General features: G+C 43.9%; 1 protein-coding gene across 2 annotated transcripts in view; it reads right to left on the bottom strand.

Annotated features, from left to right (window-relative positions):
• Positions 1–17,309, bottom strand: part of LOC122389951 (potassium voltage-gated channel protein eag-like) — a 63,974-nt gene that overhangs the window by 34,205 nt on the left and 12,460 nt on the right. For both annotated transcript variants that reach the window (XM_043382464.1, XM_043382465.1), the window contains exon 3: positions 9,763–9,863. In XM_043382464.1, coding sequence (XP_043238399.1) covers positions 9,763–9,863 — 101 coding nt within the window. The remainder of the gene's footprint in view (positions 1–9,762; positions 9,864–17,309) is intronic.

The following is a 17,309-nucleotide window of genomic DNA, read 5'->3' as shown; positions in this document are numbered from 1 at the left end:
CAAGTTTTATTGGCGTGGACGATAAAATGTCGATTCTAGACAAGCATTCGATACAGCGTTCAATTCTACACAGAATGACACCAAATTCGAGGGATTATCCGCCATCACTTCATCGCACTTTTTGTGGAACAGAAGGAGTGTCGAGCCGACGTTGCATTTTAATGCAATGGGTGCGTTCAGGGCGGCGTGCGATGTGTGCATATTTATTGCTTTTGTCAACAAACAAGGCAATGGTGAATTCAATCTAGAATCATGTTGGGTTCTAAATTCAAGGGGCTATTCAATGCTGCTAATTTTTCGAAGAATTAGAATAACATCTCGTCGCAGATTTCAATTTCCTTACTCGTTAATATTTCCCGGCTTATATCTATTCGGCGTTGCTCGCCCACCAACCATAGCCTTAGAGGTTCGCACCAAGTTTTCATATCGATGAGCTAAATGATGTGTAGATTCTAGATAGCTGTTAAATAAAGCAATCAATTCTACACAATATGGCACTGCTGAAAAGGATAATTCTGCTATCACTTCACCGCACTATTTGTGAATTAGAACGATGTTACATCGTTTCGCGGAGGAGTGGGGCCCCGCGACGAACGATGTAGGTATGCTACTCGATTGTTTGTTGCCAATAAACAAAGGAATAATACGTTGGTTCTATAATCGTGTCCGGGAATACATTTTACGGTTTTTTTTAATGATACCAGCTATTCGAGGAATGAGAATGATAACTCGTCGCAGATTTTATTTTTCCTACTTGTGTTTATTTGGAGGACCATGAGCACAGCTGGCCATACATAAGCTTTTATCAATTTTTATTGGCGTGCACGATAAAATGTCGATTCTAGATAAGCATTCGTTAGAGCGTTCAAATCTACACAGAATGACACCGAATTCGAGGGATTATCCGCCATCACTTCATCGCACTTTTTGTGGAACAGAAGGAGTGTCGAGCCGACGTTGCATTTTAATACAATGGGTGCGTCCAGGGCGGCGTGCGATGTGTGCATATTTATTAATTTTGCCAACAAGCAAGGCAATAGTAAATTCAATCTAGAATCATGTTTGGTACTAAATTTAACGGGCTATTCAATGCTACTAATCAATCGAAAAATTAAAATAACATCTCGTCGCAGAATTCAAATTGCTTATTCGTTAATATTTCCCAGGTTACCTATTCGGCGTTGCTGACCTGGCAACAATAATCTTCGAGCTCGCACCAAGTTTTCATATTGATGCGCACAATGAAATGTAGATTCTAGATGGCTGTTCAATAAAGTGCTCAATTCTACACAACATGGCACTACTGAAAAGGATAAATCGGCTTTCACTTCTCCGCACTATTTGTGCAACAAAAGGATATTGCATATATTTGCGATGGGAGCGGGGCGCCACCGGGAACGATGCATGCTAATTGATTGTTTGCTGCCAATAAATAAGAGAATAGTACATTGGTTCTAGAATCGCATCTTGGAACACATTTTACGGGCTATTCAATTATACTGATTATTCGAAGCATGAGCATGATATCTCGTCGCAGATTTCATGGTTCCTATTTGTCTTTATTTAGAGGTTCATTGGGCACTTCTGGCTATACATTCTTCAATTCTGGCATACAGCTTCTATCAATTTCTTATGGACGTGCACGATAAAATGTCGATTCTAGACAAGCATAAGATACAGCGTCAATTCTATACAGAATGACACCAAATTCGAGGGATTATCCGCCATCACTTCGTCGCACTTTTTGTGGAACAGAAGGAGTGTCGAGCCGACGTTGCATTTTAATGCAATGGGTGCGTCCAGGGCGGCGTGCAATGTGTGAATATTTATTGATTTTGCCAACAAGCAAGGCAATAGTAAATTCAATCTAGAATCATGTTTGGTACTAAATTTAACGGGCTATTCAATGCTACTAATCAATCGAAAAATTAAAATAACATCTCGTCGCAGATTTCAATTTGCTTATTCGTTAATATTTCCCAGGTTACCTATTCGGCATTGCTGACCTGGCAACAATAATCTTCGAGTTCGCACCAAGTTTTCATATTGATGCGCACAATGAAATGTAGATTCTAGATGGCTGTTCAATGAAGTGCTCAATTCTACACAACATGGCACTATTGAAAAGGATAAATCGGCTATCACTTCTCAGCACTATTTGTGCAACAAAAGGATATTGCATATATTTGCGATGGGAGCGGGGCGCCACCGGGAACGATGCATGCTACTTGATTGTTTGTTGCCAATAAATAAGGGAATAGTACATTGGTTCTAGAATCGCATCTTGGAACACATTTTACGGGCTATTCAATTATACTGATTATTCGAAGAATGAGCATGATATCTCGTCGCAGTTTTCATGGTTCCTATTTGTCTTTATTTAGAGCCCCATTGGGCACTGCTGGCTATACATTCTTCAATTCCGGCATACAGCTTTTATCAAGTTTTATTGGCGTGGACGATAAAATGTCGATTCTAGACAAGCATTCGATACAGCGTTCAATTCTACACAGAATGACACCAAATTCGAGGGATTATCCGCCATCACTTCATCGCACTTTTTGTGGAACAGAAGGAGTGTCGAGCCGACGTTGCATTTTAATGCAATGGGTGCGTTCAGGGCGGCGTGCGATGTGTGCATATTTATTGCTTTTGCCAACAAGCAAGGCAATGGTGAATTCAATCTAGAATCATGTTGGGTTCTAAATTCAAGGGGCTATTCAATGCTGCTAATTTTTCGAAGAGTTAGAATAACATCTCGTCGCAGATTTCAATTTCCTTACTCGTTAATACTTCCCGGCTTAAACCTATTCGGCGTCGCTCGCCCACCAACCATAACCTTCGAGGTTCGCACCAAGTTTTCATATCGATGAGCAAAATGTTGTGTAGATTCTAGATAGCTGTTAAATAAAGCAATCAATTCTTCACAATATGGCACTGCTGAAAAGGATAATTCTGCTATCACTTCACCGCACTGTTTGTGAATTAGAACGATGTTACATCGTTTCGCGAGAGGAGTGGGGCCCGCGACGAACGATGTAGGTATGCTACTCGATTGTTTGTTGCCAATAAACAAAGGAATAATACGTTGGTTCTATAATCATGCCCGGGAATACATTTTACGGGCTTTTTAATGATACCGGCTATTCGAGGAATGAGAATGATAACTCGTCGCAGATTTTATTTTTCCTACTTGTGTTTATTTGGAGGACCATGAGCACTCCTGGCCATACATAAGCTTTTATCAATTTTTATTGGCGTGCACGATAAAATGTCGATTCTAGATAACCATTCGTTAGAGCGTTCAATTCTACACAGAATGACACCAAATTCGAGGGATTATCCGCCATCACTTCATCGCACTTTTTGTGGAACAGAAGGAGTGTCGAGCCGACGTTGCATTTTAATACAATGGGTGCGTCCAGGGCGGCGTGCGATGTGTGCATATTTATTGATTTTGCCAACAAGCAAGGCAATAGTAAATTCAATCTAGAATCATGTTTGGTACTAAATTTAACGGGCTATTCAATGCGCCTAATCAATCGAAAAATTAAAATAACATCTCGTCGCAGATTTCAATTTGCTTATTCGTTAACATTTCCCAGGTTACCTATTCGGCATTGCTGACCTGGCAACAATAATCTTCGAGTTCGCACCACGTTTTCATATTGATGCGCACAATGAATTGTAGATTCTAGATGGCTGTTCAATAAAGTGCTCAATTCTACACAACATGGCACTACTGAAAAGGATAAATCGGCTATCACTTCTCCGCACTATTTGTGCAACAAAAGGATATTGCATATATTTGCGATGGGAGCGGGGCGCCACCGGGAACGATGCATGCTACTTGATTGTTTGTTGCCAATAAATAAGGGAATAGTACATTGGTTCTAGAATCGCATCTTGGAACACATTTTACGGGCTATTCAATTATACTGATTATTCGAAGAATGAGCATGATATCTCGTCGCAGATTTCATGGTTCCTATTTGTCTTTATTTAGAGGCCCATTGGGCACTGCTGGCTATACATTCTTCAATTCTGGCATACAGCTTCTATCAATTTCTTATGGACGTGCACGATAAAATGTCGATTCTAGACAAGCATAAGATACAGCGTTCAATTCTACATAGAATGACACCAAATTCTAGGGATTATCCGCCATCACTTCGTCGCACTTTTTGTGGAACAGAAGGAGTGTCGAGCCGACGTTGCATTTTAATGCAATGGGTGCGTCCAGGGCGGCGTGCGATGTGTGAATATTTATTGTTTTTGCCAGCAAGCAAGGTAATAGTAAATTCAATCTAGAATCATGTTTGGTACTAAATTTAACGGGCTATTCAATGCTACTAATCAATCGAAAAATTAAAATAACATCTCGTCGCAGATTTCAATTTGCTTATTCGTTAATATTTCCCAGGTTACCTATTCGGCATTGCTGACCTGGCAACAATAATCTTCGAGTTCGCACCAAGTTTTCATGTTGATGCGCACAATGAAATGTAAATTCTAGATGGCTGTTCAATAAAGTGCTCAATTCTACACAACATGGCACTACTGAAAAGGATAAATCGGCTATCACTTCTCCGCACTATTTGTGCAACAAAAGGATATTGCATATATTTGCGATGGGAGCGGGGCGCCACCGGGAACGATGCGTGCTAATTGATTGTTTGTTGCCAATAAATAAGGGAATAGTACATTGGTTCTAGAATCGCATCTTGGAACACATTTTACGGGCTATTCAATTATACTGATTATTCGAAGAATGAGCATGATATCTCGTCGCAGATTTCATGGTTCCTATTTGTCTTTATTTAGAGGCCCATTGGGCACTACTGGCTATACATTCTTCAATTCTGGCATACAGCTTCTATCAATTTCTTATGGACGTGCACGATAAAATGTCGATTCTAGACAAGCATGAGATACAGCGTTCAATTCTACACAGAATGACACCAAATTCGAGGGATTATCCGCCATCACTTGATCGCATTTTTTGTGGAACAGAAGGAGTGTCAAGCCGACGTTGCATTTTAATGCAGTGGGTGCGTCCAGGGCGGCGTGCGATGTGTGCAGATTTATTGCTTTTGCCAACAAGCAAGGCAATAGTAAATTCAATCTAGAATCACATATGGTACCAAATCTAACGGGCTATTCAATACTACCAATTATTTGAAGAATTAAAATAACATCTTGTCGCAGATTTCAATTTCCTTACTCGTTAATATTTCCCAGGTTACCTATTCGGCATTGCTGGCCTGACAACAATAATCTTCGAGTTCGCACCAAGTTTTCAAATCGATGCGGAAAATGAAATGTCGATTCTAGATGGTTGTGCAATGAAACATTCAATTCTACGCAGTATGGCACTGTTGAAAAGGATAAATCGGCTATCACTTCACCGCACTATTTGTGGAACAAAAGGATGTTATATAGTTTTGCGAGGGGAGTGGGGCCCCGCCACGAACGATGTATGCCGTTCGATTGTTTGCTGCTAATAAACAAGGGAAAAGTACCCTGGTTCTTCATATAGAATCACTTCCTAGAATATATTCTACGGGGTATCAAATGATATTAGTTCGAAGAACAAAAATGGTATACCTATCGTTGAAAATTTTATTTTCCCTACATACCTACCTATCGGAATTCGAACGCTCATAGAGAAATACTTGCCAGACCTGCAAATACAAAGTCTGGCCAACAAAGCACCATGAATCTCCAAATAAAGACAAAAAGAAAATGAAGTCTGCGACCAGATACCATTCTCATTCTTGTAATAATTAGCATCATTGAATAGCTAGCAAAATTTATTCCAGGACACGATTCTACAAACCAATTATTGTTACGTTTGTTGGCAAGAAACATCAGCCGGCATATATTCGCACGCGGGATCCGCCACGCTCCCGTCACGAAAATATGCGACATCGTTTTGTTTCACAAAAGTGCGGAGGAGTTCCATCATATTTTTCCCTTTTTAATAACATTATACTGCGTAGAAATTAGTGCTTTATCGACCAGCTATCTAGAATTGACATTTTATTTTGCGCGTCAATAGGAAAACTTGATACTAAAACTCAAAGTTTATTGTTGTCAGGCCCAGCAATGCCGAATGAGCCGCGAGGCGCGAACTATGAACAAGAAAGTTGAAAGGCTGCAACAAAACAGCGTTATTGTTCTTCGAATAATAAATAGCATTAGATAGTTCATGAAATTTAGTATCATGCATGATTCTTGATTCAATTTATCGTTCCCTTTCTTCTTGGCAAAAGCAACAAATCTGCACACAGTACACGCCGCTCTGATAGGCTCCCATATTGCGTTAACCCGCGCCCCGTAGGGGGGGGGCCGAAACGGCCCCCCCCTGTCCTTTTCGGTCGATATCTCCTAAACCGCTTCAGATATCGCCACCAAACTTTCAGGACCCCTCCGGGCATCAATTTTACACATTGTGACCAAAAATTTTTCCAGAGGCTATGATAGGTTGGCCACAAATGACGTCAGAATGACGTCATGTTCTGTCATTTTCGACCGAAAAAAGACCTTCGCGAGAAGACCTGTCAGGCCTACAGCTTTGAAGATACAGAAAAATGATCAAGACATAAAAGGTGTAGAATTGACAGGGCTACGAAACTGCTATCTCGGATTTTTGAAATTTTTGAGTTTTAACCCCCAAAAATCAAAAAAGCATTTTTTTGGATATATTAGCCAAAAAATCCAAAAAGTTTTTTGAGTTTCGAAAAAACCGGAATATATGTGATAGTACCTACCGTCTTCTATCTACATACCAAATTTCAGATCGATACCTCGTTTTTTGGCCAAGTTATAGCGAAAAAACTGTTCAAAAATGATGACGTCAAATTTTCAAACTCAATTTGTGGCAGTTCTAGACCTTGTAGAGCAAAACAAAGACCACCATTAGACTCCCCGTGACGAGCTGCATCGAATCGATACCCATTTTATGCAAAAATATCAACTTTGAAATTTGACCTTATTTGACCTGACCTTGACCTGACCTTCACCAAAACGTGACCTAGGCTGGCCCCAAAGGCTGCCTAACCCACATAATCGCATTTGTCATGTAAAATGGACCATAAAACATGTATCACACGACACTTTCATATTGTGACCCCGGTGACCTGACCTCGCTGTGACCTGACCTGGTATCAGTGACCTCAGATAGCAAAGTATGTGTTTGACGAACAATGTACCATCGATGGTTTTCAATAAATTACCAATTAACTCGATTTCACAACACATTTCTTGAAATGCCTGTGAACGGTGAAAATCTGACCTTTGACCTGACCTGTGACGTCATCGGTTTGACCTAGGTCAATGAAATTTGGTCACAAGGTAGTTCCCGGGTGGGGCTATCGAACGCCGTTTGAATTTTGAAAATCGGCCGGTAACTTTCCGAGATCTTAGGGGGGGGCCGAAACGGCCCCCCCCCTACGGGTGGTAGGGTCCGCCGGTAGCCCTACGGGGCGCGGGTTAATATGCAATGACGGCCCTTCTGTTCCACAAAACATGCGATGTGACCCTCGCCGCGGCACAGGCCATTTTGAGTCCTTCGACAGCACAGGGGGGGGGGAGGGGGGTTACGACCCTGTACGACCCTGTACTGTGGTACGACCCTGTGCCGGTGAGGGTTAAACTATGTGGGATTATCCCTTATTTTCAGTGTCATTTTGTGCAAAATTGAACGCTTTATCAAAAGCTTGTCAAAAATCGACATTTTATCGTGCATGTCGATAACAAAATTAATAGAAACGTAGCGTAGGTCTGGCTAGCAATGCTCCATGGGACTCCAAATAAAGATATGTAGGGAAAATGAAATTTGCGACGAGGTATCCTCATTCTTCGAATAATCATTATCATTGAATAGCCCGTAAAATCTTTTCCCGGATGTGATTTTAAAACCAATATATTCTTCCGTTGGCTGTTCGCAAAAAATAATCAATCATGGGGTTCATCGTTCACGGCCACGCCCCGCTCTCATCGGGGAAATGTGCAGCATGGCTTTGTTCCACAACTAGTGCCGTGAAGTGATAGCAGATTTCCCTTTTAATAGCGCCATACTGTGAAGAATTGAGCACTTTATCGGACACCTTCTTGATCTAGAATCGGTCGATTGCATTGTGCGTGTCAACATGAAACTTGACATAACTCGAAGTTTATTAATAATTGAATGAGGACTTTACTCCACAAGAAATCGTTCGGGTCGGAGCTTTCGAATTGTATTACAAAGCTTCGTCGGCGTATCGTAATCGGGTTCGGGGGTATCGGTCGCAAAATTGAGGGCGATTCGTCTTTGGCAGACAAGGACATGTCACAGATAGTAAAATAGATAAATAGCACGTGACATTCTATGATAAAACATTTAACATATATGAAAAAGAAGAAAATATCTCATAAGCGATATACATTCTAACTATATCTAAATCTGTTAAATAACAAGGGTTATATAGAGTGATAAATAGTAATAAAGACCTACCTAGGATATATAGCAAGTGATATAAACATGTATGCAACATCAATAGGTAATAGGCTAACAAAGGTACCAGTTATATACAATACACTATAAACGACCAAGAAAATCATTCAATAGGTAAAGAGTAAAAATGATAGCAATGATCAAAAACACTCCATCAATAGGCTAGAACATTCACAACTAATAACATTAATAAAAGGAGGATATAAAGTTCACGAGAAAAGTAGCCATATTGCAGTGGGGGGGGGGGGGGCGTGAAATATATAAACAAGACAAGTCAAAATCGTACAATCTTTTAGCGGCAGGCACTGCGGATAATGGGTAGCCAGCGATCTTGTAGCATAGCACCTGAATTCCTGTTCAAATTGGCATCATTTGGTGACACTAACACAGTCTCCCGTCGTCCTACGGTTCTGATGTAGGCCGACTCCAAGAGGAGTCTCATCTGATGGTGAGCGGCACGGTCGAGGATCTTGGCATCATCAAACAGAGGCGTGCACTGCCGATGGGAGTTGAATGCTGAGGCGTTGGCTCTGGAGCTCCTCGAGCCAGACCATGGTTTCGTAGTCGCAATCGCAAGATTTGGCTGCGTTTCTGGCGCATGCCGTTCATTTGTGGCGCAAAATAATGTAAACAGTGTCATTTCTCTTAGGCACTATGTACCCCCGAATTAGAATCTAATTAATTCTAAACCGAATTAACTCTAATTCAAATTAGAATCCTTACAACCAAGCAACGACAAGGCGATAACATAAACAAAAACCCAAGCGTCGCTGTTTGAAACAAAAGCGCCATATACTGCGACTTTTTTATAGAGAAGGACAACGCATTTCGGTGGGTGTTACAAGTACTGCAAGTACTGCTTCTTTTTTGCAAAAATAAAAACCTTTTTCAGATACGAAAATGTGCTAGGAAATTTTCATATTTTATAGAAACTACAGTAGAAATAGTATAGATGTCGAGTAATTTTTATTTAAGAAAAAAGGAAGCTCATTATCTCCCTTTAAACACGTCTCTACTTGACATTTCAAACACGTAATGCTGCAGTTGTGAATTAATCTATCTTTATGGCATTGGTTGTTGCAACACCGGAGTTTCCATAGTCAACAAATACCTATCGATATCGTTATGGCAAAGAGCCACAGAAAAACACCCTATCTTCACGACTTTGGTGCTCCTGTTTTGCCTCGGGTCGATTGAAGCCGGATACATTTCAGAAGTGCTTTGTTGTGCTACAAGCTGAACGGTCACCAGTTTACTGTTCTTACCTCAGCTCGGTTAAAGCCGGATATTTTGCAGAATGTCTCGTTGCAGTAGACGATCGGGTAGTCCACAATCTGCGCATTGGCCAGTAAAAAGCTGCTGTCCGCTGAAAAAGACAAACGAGTAAGTTTGGTTGATGTAGCTCCAAGTGATAATGAGATCATCACAAAGCGCAGATTCAGCCAACACCTTATATGCACGGCACAATTTCACATGATATAAGACACCGGGGACCTCAATGGATCGGGCGCTTAGAGCAATTTTAACAATGAACTATATAGGCATCGTGGAGTAGGTAGGCAATAGGCATGCCAATAAGGGGATAGTTCCGATTCCCTGCAATCTCTATCCAACTCAAAAGTGACCTAAGCTGACACAACCATGTGTTCACGATCTTATTTATTATATCTTATTTACGATATTAATTATCTTTGGCGGGGCTGGCGAGTGGCGGTCTAGTTGGAAATGATTCAAGTCGAAACGGAATAAAAATGTGTTCAGCTGGATCAACTATTGCCTAACACGTTTTCCACAAGACGAGGAACAACAGAATAAGACGAACTCGGAATGCTATTATACAACGCTGCTGCGGAGTGTGGACGGGTGTGCCTCCCATTCAGCCCCTACACGCGCCGGCAGGTCACCGGCCGTCGCCTAGCAACAGCGGGTCAGCCTACCTCCCGGGGGCAAAGCCTTGACCGGCCGGTTGGCCCCGGGCGACGGACCTACAGAGGCACAGCCGGGTCGCTCTGCGTGCGGATAGTAGCCGCCTGTTGTAACGTTTTATTCCAGTGTCATCAGCGATTAAAATAACCCCACATTGAAAATTGCTGCGCGTTATAAAATGCGTCTGTTCCTTAGCAAAAACTAGCCAAGCTTTGCATGTAACGCGTAGGACCTAACATTTTATGGCAATAGGTATCAGTATGCTTGTTTTTTTTTTAGTTCATACTCTATGAAATGGGATGGCCTCCTTCCCATGTCAGTACAATCGGCCGGTGTTTGAGCATCACTTAAAACGAGAATAAGCTCTGTAGCAGCCGATTCAGCTGTCACTCTTTCTGTCAGTGAAATGATCTGTCAATAGTTTCCCTACGTCACACGAGCAGTGCACCGTGCACAAACCATCGACCAGCCACCAACGCATGAGCTAACAAACCGTGCTGGTTTAACGTAGAAACGATGCCCATTTTGTCACTGACCAACATTCATTTAATTACGAGCGAGCGAGCGCAGCGAGCGAAGCGAGTCTTTTCAATATAAGGGAAAAATCTCAGTATGAGCGGCCCGGCCCGGCCCGGCCCGGCCCGGCCCGGCCCGGCCCGGCCCGGCCTGTAACGCTTTTGAGAGGCTTATATCTCAGCAACCGCTGGACCGATTGGCCTGCGGTCTTTTTTGCTGGGTAGCCCCATCCCTTCTACCCCGTAATTGACTACTTTTGATACATCTCAGCGACCGTCGTGGCACGTGCCACGTGAAAAGTCAAGGGTGTTCAAGCTGTTTTGCAAAAGTGGTGATTTTGAGAGGCTCATATCTCAGCAGCCGCTTGGGCGATTGACTTGCGGTAATTTTTGTAGGGTAGCAGCATCCCTTCTTCCAAAAATAGGATACTCTCGATGCATGTGGGTCACCCCCAGTGCACGTGCAAAATACAACAATAAGAGGTGTCAAATTTGTTCCCATTTTAATAACTCGGTAATTACTGGGGCGATTTCGCTGAAACTTGGCATACAGGTAGGCACCCTCCAGGCAATGCATTCCCATGTGTTGCGGTTAAGGTGCTACTGCACGTGCGCACGTGCAGGGGGCGCTTCCAGATCTCGAGAACGGCTGGGCCGATTGCGCTCAAATTTGGTACACGGTTGGGGACCAGTTAGTAGGGTGTCGTGCAAAAGTCAGTTTGGACCCCGTTTGCACGTGCGCACGTGCAGAATGCCGTCTCCAGATCTCAGGAACGGCTGGGCCGATTGCGTTCAAATTTGGTACACCGCTAGCAACCGGTTAGAAGGGTGCTTTGCACAAGCCCGTTGGAAGTACCCTCTCGCCCTTCCGCACGTGCAGGGCTCACTATCTCGCTCGCTCGTTCTTCGCCCAAAAGGCGTTTTACTGGTATCATCTTTATATATATTTTTGTCATCACCCGCTTTTAGGCATGCTTTAACATTCCTCAGAAGTCAGAACACCCATCAAGAGCATGCCAAACACCGATAGGCTGGGCCATCTAGGTACAATGAAGAGCAGCGCAGTGCAGTGTCCCCTAAATGCCGCCGGCGCTGAAGTAGCTCTCCCGTCGAGAGGATGTCGGACACGTAAAACGGCAGCCACGTGTCGAGAGCGACGATCCGTCCGAGCACCGGCCGACGACCGGCGGTGTTCATGACAGGATTAGAAGAGGACGTTGAAACCATGCAGGAGCGGTCAGGCAAAGCAGCTTAGCTCAAAGCCGTGAAGCAGGTAGGCCGTAGGTGATATGCGTTCAGCTTTCTGTCAGTTGTCGCTTTTTGCTGCACAGTTGCTTTCACGCCAAGCACTATAAATCGTAAGTTCATTAACCCGCGCCCCACTGGGGGGGCTATTTATAGCCCCCTCTCCCGTTTTTCTGCAATCACTTTCAAACCGCTTGACGTATCAACGCCAAACTTTCAGTACCTTCGGCTGCATCAATTTGAAACCTTGTGTCAAAATTTGAACTTCGTACCTAACATAGGTCGGCCGGAAATGACGTCAGAGTGACGTCATGTTCGGCCGATTTCGACGCAAAACATTGAACCACGGCAATCGCTCCCAAGAGCTCAGTTTTTTAAGCTAGATCCAATTTCTTTGCATGAGAGGACTTAGAATAGACTGCGCTATCAAACTGCTATCTCGGATTTTCGAAATTTTGAAAATTTTAAAAATTTTATATAATAAAATTCAAAATTTATATTTTTACATTTTTTCTTTTTTTTTGACTTTTCGATAAAACCGGAATATATGTGATAGAACGCATTATTATGACTAACTCTAGCAAGTTTTAGCTAAATATCTTCAAAAATGGCCAAGTTATACGCACTATTGAAAAAAAATTAACAATTATTAATTTTTCAAATCAATTTTTCAGCACGAATTTGACATCGTACGCCAATATAAATAGCACCATCGTGTTCCTGAGCTCAAACTGCATCCAAAAGACACCTTTTTTGTTGAAAAATTTTAACTTCAAAATTTGACCTTTTTTGACCTGAAAGTGACCTGACCTAAGCTAAATTTGACTCAAAATGACCTCGAATGACACAGCCGACATCAAATTCGAAATTTTTGGCCTAAATGGACCATAAAACATGTGTCACGTGACCGACGGATGATATAATATTTTCGTGACCTGTGATGACCTGACCTTGACCTGAAAATCAAAGTACAAGTTTGGTACCCTCAGAGTATCTAGAGCATCTGTTCACGAGTGTGTGAACCAAAAATGAGCCTGATCTGACTTGTAAGACGGCGGCCAGAGCCCAAAACGTGAAGAAGCCAAAATGCTAATAATTTTTACTTTGACCTGACCTGTGACGTCATCGGTGACCTCGAGGTCAATGAAATTAGGTTTCGCACGACAGTTTTTCCGGGGCTATCACACGCCGTTTGAATTTTGACGATCGGCCCAGTAGTTTCGGAGTTAAGAGGGGGGGGCTATGAATAGCCCCCCCCCCCCCCAGTAGGGCGTGTTATACACAGACCCCAGTGGGGCGCGGGTTAAGCTTCTTGATAAGTAGGCAATAGCCTACAAGCCTATGCTAGAACAAAGGAATGTGCAATGTGCATTTGCTATGTTGTGCATTGAGTATACGTAAGCCATGTGCATTTTAAATATTATGCAATGCACTTAGCATCAATGTCGCTAGAAATCCATTCCAAACACTGTCATAAAGATATATATTGAGTAGGCTTTTTCAACACCCGAATATGTCGATATTCGGGTGTTGAAAAAGTCTCTGACGAAACGCGTCCACCCATGTGCTGTATGTTTTTCCTACTCAATATATATCTATTTGTCTATACATCACTCAACTGTCATAAAGATCTCATGAGGTTGTAACCATTCAAATGTTCACGTGACTTTCACATTCTTAGCTTCTAAAATTAGATCTGAAACCATCCACCACGGACCCTACGTGTCTGCTCCACGACCCCCGCTGCGCTGTGGACGCCATCGGGCTGTGTCTGCCCCGGGGCTCAGTTGAGCCCGGCCGGCCGGCTCGTCAGTCGGAGCCGGGTCGATCGGGCCGCTCCATCCCATGGAACCATCACGGGCGCACGCTATCGACGTGCAACGGGATACGGAAACGGAGCACAGAGACCGGGCTCAGGCGGGGTGGAGACGGAGCACAGAGACGTGGCTCGGGCGGGGTGGAGACGAGTGAGGGACGGAACGGAGACGGGACGATGGCGGGACCGGGACAAGACACGGGACCGAGACGGGACGGAGGCGAGAGAGTGAGAGAGAGAGAGAGAGAGAGAGAGAGAGAGAGAGAGAGAGAGAGAGAGAGAGAGAGAGAGAAACAGAGAGATTAAAAAGAGAGCTTTAGCGTTTATGAACGGAATCGGATATGGACATCTTCTAGTATGCGCGAAGAGAACACATTTCATCACATAAAATACGCGAAACTCATTCAACCTAGTGCAAGCATTGAACTAGGACGTGCTTTTAAAACATAAAGGAAATGCAATAAAAACAAAGTCAGTCGCCAAATGGGAAATAAATATGGATGGCAGACGTTGGCAAATGGGCGAGTACTTCAGGAAAACGGCAAATGAACTGCCAATCTGCCATTGAAAGTTACAACTCAGTTTCAAGGCCTTGTAGTTCAAGGGTACGGTGATGGATGAAGATGCATTCGTGCCATTTGTTCCTGCGGGGGGGGGGGGGGGGCTTCGCCCTTCACTAGCGCCGTGAGATGTGACTGTCGCCGCCGGCAGGGCCGCAAGCCATGTCCAATTAGCCCGTGTCGATCCACTGTGCGGTGCCCATCGATTTAGATCCGATGTCCAATACCGCGGCGCACCAACACGGAATCAACGACCCCGGCGACCCCAGCAACGGACGGCGACAGAAGGTGGCGACTTCATCATTGCGAGAGCCTCTGTCCACTGTTCACACTATGACTCCTGATCCCCTGATTTACAAACGAGTTCTCTAAGGCAGACGCCACTGGACTGATGGAAAGACCTCCGGGAAATGTGCGCGACAGTGTCTGACATCCGATCTGATTTAGAGCAGGCGCGCTGTCACACAAGGAAACGAGAATCCATGATCAAAACATTTATTGGTGTCTGCTCTCGTTAAATGAGACCATGAATCACAATGCCATATTAGTTCCTGACCTATGAACTGGCCAATAAAATCGACATTCTCCCTTTTCACGACTGAAGACAAGCTGGTGGGAGGTCGCCGTAAAATACGGCTGCAGCTGTGCTCAAAAGCTTCGCCACATCCAATTGATACCGGCCTGAGCTGACAAATGGCCCACCAAACCCTTTCTGCAAATGCTGCTGGATATTTCCAGGAGCATAAACCAGCTGGAGACCAGTTGACGTGTCTGCGCGGCGCCCATCGGGGCACTCTGTTTGACCTTCGGATCCACAGTGGTTTTTAGACAGAAATAAGCGAACACTGCTCCCAGATTTGGGCTTCCCACCCGCTTCCCAGGCTATCATGCAGTTTTCGGTGGACAGCTGACTCTCTTGCATTCCCTAGAAACCTCGCACACTGACACCCTTCTGACCTACTATGTATTTCAGACCCCATGAGACCCTGTTTTTCGGCGATAATTTCTTCAGTTTTTGTCTAATTGGCTTGAAATTTTGACATTAGACATTTCAGCTCAAGCGCCAATTTTCATCAATATGGTCTCTTAACAAAATGTCAATATTTAGATCACTTGTCATAGGCTCGTAATGCTAATTAGATTTTGCACCCGGATAGAGGCTCGTTCGCTACCGCAGCGGATTGGATGGGAGCGCTGGCCAATCACGTTGCGCCGGGCCCAACCAAACTCCGCCCACTGGCCGTGACCGCGCTGGGTCTATGCAGGCTCAGTCGGCGGCAGCACCGCGGAGAGGTCGCACGGGGCCGCGCACTGGAAACATGCATGGAATCGACAGGAAGTGTCTGAGCGAAAGCCTGCTCTTCATTTGGGGGAGCTGGTAACCGCTTTTCTCTTTTTTTGAATATCAACACCGATCCAGCTCAGAATATGAAGAATAATCATAATGAGGATATTAACCTCCCCAGAACCAACCTTAAATAGAGAGCTGAGTTATGCACTATCTGAATATCTGAATGAATGTACATTCTGGCGCCTATCTCATGGTCAGGTCGTGCCACTATTCTGTCACCTATGACGTCATGCGAAGCCTCTGCACTACTCGAAAATATCGATATTGGTTGGCTGCGTCAATCGCTGTTTCTGAAGACGCTGTTATACCTATATGCAGAAAACAACAGAGTAGGACGATGAGTCGCGAGCACTTCCGATTGCCTAAGACATCGCTCCACGAGCTGTGTTCGTAATTCGGGAAGCGTTGAGAAAGGAGCGGAAATGTGGTGTGCGAATTATTGCGTATGGTAGAAAGGTGACATCAGCATAAGGGAAACAAGCGCATACGCTAGTAAAGAAATCGCGTCTTTCTTTCTGAAACTAAAGTAACTTTTCAAGCTCTCCAATAGTGAGGCAGTATGTTACTTACTTACAGGTATTTCAATTATTTGCAGTTCAACACGAAAGCCTGGGGTCAAGTCAGTCCGCCAGTACGGTGACCTCAATCTAGCCAATTATACGATGGGTTAGTTCTGAAGGTGTTCATGTTGCACCGCAATCGCATGAATCCATCTCAAGCATACGCATAAGCATAATATATTTCATATTGCAACCACACTTCTTAAATGCTACGGTGTAATTGTTTATCATGTCTTGCAAATTTGACGTAGGCTGACCGAAGTCTTGCATCAGTTCACAGTCAGTTGACATCAACGGCTTTTTTGATGACGTTCAATCAAGCAAAAATGCAGTCACTAGCCCTGTACTTAGAAGTAAAGTAGGTATATCTGTATTGATTGACATGGTGTAGGCTAATTTGCGATAAATGCAATAATGAAGGCTAGTGCGCTTATTACGAGCGCCAGTTTCTGCTGTATCGTTATTACTGCAACGTCAACCGCAAGGCAGCCACATCCAATGCGAGCCGCCCCGGTCTGGCATACGGCCTTGGGTCCGGCAGCTACTGCCCCGTCGGCTCCACGCATCCGACTGGCCGGCCAAGGTCACCGCTCCGTCCGCCGGGAGGGCGGAGCTTAATGGTCACGTGCCTGTGACGTCACGCCTACGTACGGATAGCCTCTACTCCACTGACGAATTTACGGAGCTGATTTTAACATTACGAGGCAACGACAGGTACTCTAACAATTGATATTTTGTTAAGAGACCATATTAGCGAAAATTGGCGCTTGAGCTGAAATGGGTTTTGCGAAAATTTGAAGTCAATTGGATAAATATTAAATAAATTATCGCCGAAAAAC

This window comes from Amphibalanus amphitrite, unplaced genomic scaffold (assembly GCF_019059575.1).
Source record: "Amphibalanus amphitrite isolate SeventyFive unplaced genomic scaffold, NRLGWU_Aamphi_draft 000377F_arrow, whole genome shotgun sequence".
Taxonomy (NCBI): Eukaryota; Metazoa; Arthropoda; class Thecostraca; order Balanomorpha; family Balanidae; genus Amphibalanus; species Amphibalanus amphitrite.
The sequence above is the reverse complement of the archived record's forward strand: the minus strand, read 5'-3'. Positions and strand labels throughout refer to the sequence as shown.